We start from the raw sequence: 4285 nt of genomic DNA, 5'->3' as shown, positions 1-4285 counted from the left end.
TTTGGGGATGAAAACCAGTAATTTAGGGAGAAATTGCTATTTGTAGGGATGAAAAGCATTAGTTTGGGAAGAAAACCATAGTTTTGCAAGGATGAAGAGTGATACCTAAGAGTGTACTGTTACCTCGATCTGGTAACCTGGAAAGTCAAGTCCCTTTGTGAATGTGTATCGACGGCCCCGACCAAGTCACAGCTGCTTGTTACACCAATATGGTCAGCGGTAAAATGGCGTTTATTGGAATGTGAGGGTCCCTTATATAGGTATCCAGTTTCATCCTTATCTTTTATACATATGCATGACCCAGCAGGGGAAGGCCTATCACGTTACATCCCGAGGGTCGTACTTCGCCTAATACAACATCTCCCCTTCCCCATGCCCAATAAAACCAAGACCCGTAACACGCGACCGCTAAAACTATCCCTAACATATAAAAGTGTTAGTTTTCATATATAAATTTTGTGGTGAGTTATTTAAAAAGTGACGTAAACATGCAAAGGTATGTGGTGCAGTGTATAATAATGTTAGTGGTTCTTTAGTTAGTATTTTCAAGGCATCTTGGGCTTATGCAGCTCATTATCATGCGCTGTAAACAACCCTGAATACATTGAAACAAACAAGGTAAACAAATTCTTAAAACTAAAAGACTAAAATGATAGGAACACTGTGGTGGCATTAGCTTAACAGACCAGCATGCCAGCATACCAGCCTCTCAATTTCTCTAAAAGCATAGACTACAACTACTCCTAGAGCTAAAATAAATGCAAAAAAATCTGGCTGTAGAACCCCACAAACGAACCTCATCCCCTTATAACAATCACACAAAGGCACACAGTCAATAATGTAACAGATGTCCTTCTCGTGAGTACTGACAGCTGTTCTTCATTCATCCCTTTTCTTTTTCCTGTGGGGTCGTTTCACGGATGCAGCTGGCGGGCTCCCACCAACCGTACCTAGAAGGAAAGTACTCAGTTTTTCGATTAGTTTTCTGTTTCTCCCAGAACATCCTTTTGGGCGATCGCTGTATCAGGTTTTATTTTTCTCGACGGAACCCATAAAATTTTTCCCGATTCTCTGTCCTTTACTGCAGCATAACCTCTGCCCCAAACTAAAACAGACCACCCTGATTCCCAGGTACCATCATCCCGTCTTATCTTTACTGGTGGCCCCTCGTCAATGATTCTTGGTTGCCAGTGTTTCTGTATTGGGGTGTGCTTACTCTCTCCTCGTTCAAAATGATTGATTGCATAAAGTGCTCGGGCCAATACTTCTGCCTGTTGGGCTATTGGGATCCTACCTCTGTGACCCTCCCCCTCCCCAAGGACACGTATCTTATCCTTCAGGAGGCGGTTGGCCCTCTCCACAATTGCTTGTCCCTGGGAATTCCCAGGGATGCCTGTAGAGTGAGATATTCCCCACCGTTCAAGCCAATCTTGTGTAGACCGCGAGATGAAACACGAGCCATTGTCTGTTTTGATGTGTCGCGGCACCCCCAGGACCGCGATGGCAGTGGCCCAATGTTGCTGAGCAGCAGGAGAGTTAGCACGCGTGTGTTGGGTGGCAATGATGATCGTCGATGATGTGTCCACGGTGACCGCCAACCATTGCTTTGGAGCCATACGTTGTTCTAAAGTGAAGTCAGTCTGCCAGATATCTAGAGGAGAGAGCCCCCGAGGGTTAACTCCCACCCCCAACGCAGGTGCTGAATTACAGTGCGGGCATGTTTGAACCACTTCTCGAGCTGCGGATAGAGGAATGGAACATGCTCGTGACAAAGCTCGTGCTCCAATGTGCAGAGAGGAGTGTAAGTCACGTGCCTTTTGAAGTGTAAGCACCTGTCCACCTGCTACCCGGTCAGCCACCGCATTTCCAGCTGTAAAGAACCCTGGAACCTCCGAATGACTGCGGACATGAAGAATGGCCACAGATGCAGATCGGGAGACCAGAGCCTCCTCCAGCAAGAAAGCGATCTCAGTGTTAGGCACACCCTCATTAGACAGCGGTGTTGTCTGTTGTTTGTCCAGAACATACTTAATAATTTCACCCGGAGTCTCAAGATCGTCAGGGGCAGCTCGAATGATGTCCCTAACATTTTTGTGAGCCTTCTGCTTCAGGCAATCCTTTAAAACAGAAGCTTGCGCGTCCTTAGGTAGATCTGATCCTTCTACTGCTCGTATCAATCGATTAGCAAAATCAGAGAATGACTCTGAGGGACCCTGAGCAATCTCTGACCACGGGGCTGCAGGCTCTGCCTTTCTTATAAAGTTTCTAAAGGCAGTAGCAGCCGCCCCTGTAGTGGAAAGCAATTCCCCTGGGCGCAGGAGCCTAAGCTGTCTCTCTGGGGACCCAGCCATTTCCGCAGTTACTCCCGAAAGCCTCATTATATCAGTTCTCGGTTCCCCCTCCCTCCCACTAGCAGGGTGTTGAGCATCACGTCCAGCCTCAGCTACAATAGCTTTAAGTTGTATCATCCACTCCTCCCTCCACAAAGTAAACTGAACTGGCTCGAGAACGACTCTCATTAGACTCTCAATGTCATACGGGAGTAGGGGACCTGGGGCAATGAGTGCCTCAAAAGCACTTAGTGTCATCGGAGATCTCAGCCCCTTTTTCTCAATCGCTTCTGCAAACCGAGTAACTGCTTTTGCTTCCAAAGGTACCCAAACCGGTCCCTCCTGTCTGACGACAATCGGGAACACTGCATGATCTCGCTCCTTGAGTCCCGACTCACGCATTGATTCCTGGATGTCAGCCCAATTAGTGGGCCTGCGTGATAACTCTTGCTCCCCCCACAACTCCTCCCTCCATGGAGGCGAACCCGATACTGTGGGGCCGGGCAAAGCCTTCCGTTCCTCCCCCTTTTTGGAACACGATCCCTCCTCTGAGGGGGGCGGGTATGAGGGCGAGCCCACGCCTCCACGGCGCGCCGCCTCCATAAACCCTCCCCCCTCCGGACAAGAACCGCCCCCTTCGGGTGAGTGAAAGCTCTGCAAAGAGGGGTAAAGGCGGGGATATGATGGTGGCGCCTCCTTCGATGACTCAGCTTCCGCCTTCTTTTCCGGAGTTGTTTCGAGCGCGGCCATGGCCATCTTGGAATCAGCCGGCGTGGCCGACGCCATCTTGGATCCGGAGTCACTGCAAGAAAGCAGATCCCCCGCACCCCCCGAGACCCCGGACGTCCCGGAATCCAGACCAAAGACCCCTTTCGCGATGGCCTGGACTTGCTTCTCCTCCCTAGCCGCTTTAAGCGCACCTAGGACCAAACCCCAGGTTTTTAATTCTTCCGCTTTATGCTCGTGGGTGGCTCTCTGGAGCAGGGCCTCAGTGAAAGAGTCCCACCGCCCCGAATCGAGCAAAACGCCAGGGGAGGGTAAAAGTCGCGCCGACTCCAAGCAAGAGGCAACAGCGGCAATATCCTTCTTAGAAGGAGCATTCTTACCACAATAGGTTTTACAAAGTTGCAATACTACTCTAAAGACGGAATCCATTTACCCAGAGACCTGAAGTCTTCCTGGTCTTCTACGAACTATCGGCCGTAGGATAGGCGCAGCGCTGCATTCCCCTTTGCACCCCACCGAGAGTGCTTCCACGGGCTCGAACCGTGGATACCGCGTCCGTCAGCGCGGTTTTAGCCGTCGCACACTCACCTCCAGGACTTTGCCTCACACGGGGCACCAATTGTTACCTCGATCTGGTAACCTGGAAAGTCAAGTCCCTTTGTGAATGTGTATCGACGGCCCCGACCAAGTCACAGCTGCTTGTTACACCAATATGGTCAGCGGTAAAATGGCGTTTATTGGAATGTGAGGGTCCCTTATATAGGTATCCAGTTTCATCCTTATCTTTTATACATATGCATGACCCAGCAGGGGAGGGCCTATCACGTTACATCCCGAGGGTCGTACTTCGCCTAATACAACAGTGTACATTTCATTTCTGAGATAAGTATTGATATTCATGTGACCTACTTCTAAAATCTGACAGAAATGGATATTTCTGTTGGAAATGTCATTCTTTTTTGGATGAAAAGAGTTATTCTGGAAAAAATGTGTCATATTTGGCTACAAACGCTAATTTTGAAGAGAAATCGATTTCTTTTGGTGATGAAAACCACCTTTATGTCTAGAAAATGCTGTTTAAAGAGATGAAAAACATTATTTGGGTAAGAAAAGCATATTGTTGCAAGGGTAAAGAGTGATAGCTAAGAGAGACCTTTTTATTTCTGGTATAAGTATTGATATTAATGTGAAATTTTTCTAAAATCTGTCAGAAAAGGATGTATCTGTTG

General features: G+C 48.4%; 1 protein-coding gene across 1 annotated transcript; it reads right to left on the bottom strand.

Annotated features, from left to right (window-relative positions):
* Nucleotides 1-210: 210 nt before the first annotated feature.
* On the bottom strand, nucleotides 211-3911 carry LOC146761830 (uncharacterized). The gene has a single exon (XM_085539847.1). The coding sequence runs from the start codon at nucleotides 3483-3485 to the stop codon at nucleotides 978-980; it is 2508 nt and encodes an 835-aa protein (XP_085395973.1). The 5' UTR covers nucleotides 3486-3911; the 3' UTR covers nucleotides 211-977.
* Nucleotides 3912-4285: the final 374 nt, after the last annotated feature.

Source organism: Coturnix japonica, chromosome 2 (genome assembly GCF_054131305.1).
Source record: "Coturnix japonica strain WE chromosome 2, WE-NBRP24, whole genome shotgun sequence".
NCBI lineage: Eukaryota > Metazoa > Chordata > Aves > Galliformes > Phasianidae > Coturnix > Coturnix japonica.
The sequence above is the reverse complement of the archived record's forward strand: the minus strand, read 5'-3'. Positions and strand labels throughout refer to the sequence as shown.

What these genes read in the sequence shown, in the direction of transcription:
- LOC146761830 (XM_085539847.1), bottom strand. Translation starts at nt 3,485, where the DNA reads ATGGATTCCGTCTTTAGAGTAGTATTGCAACTTTGTAAAACCTATTGT.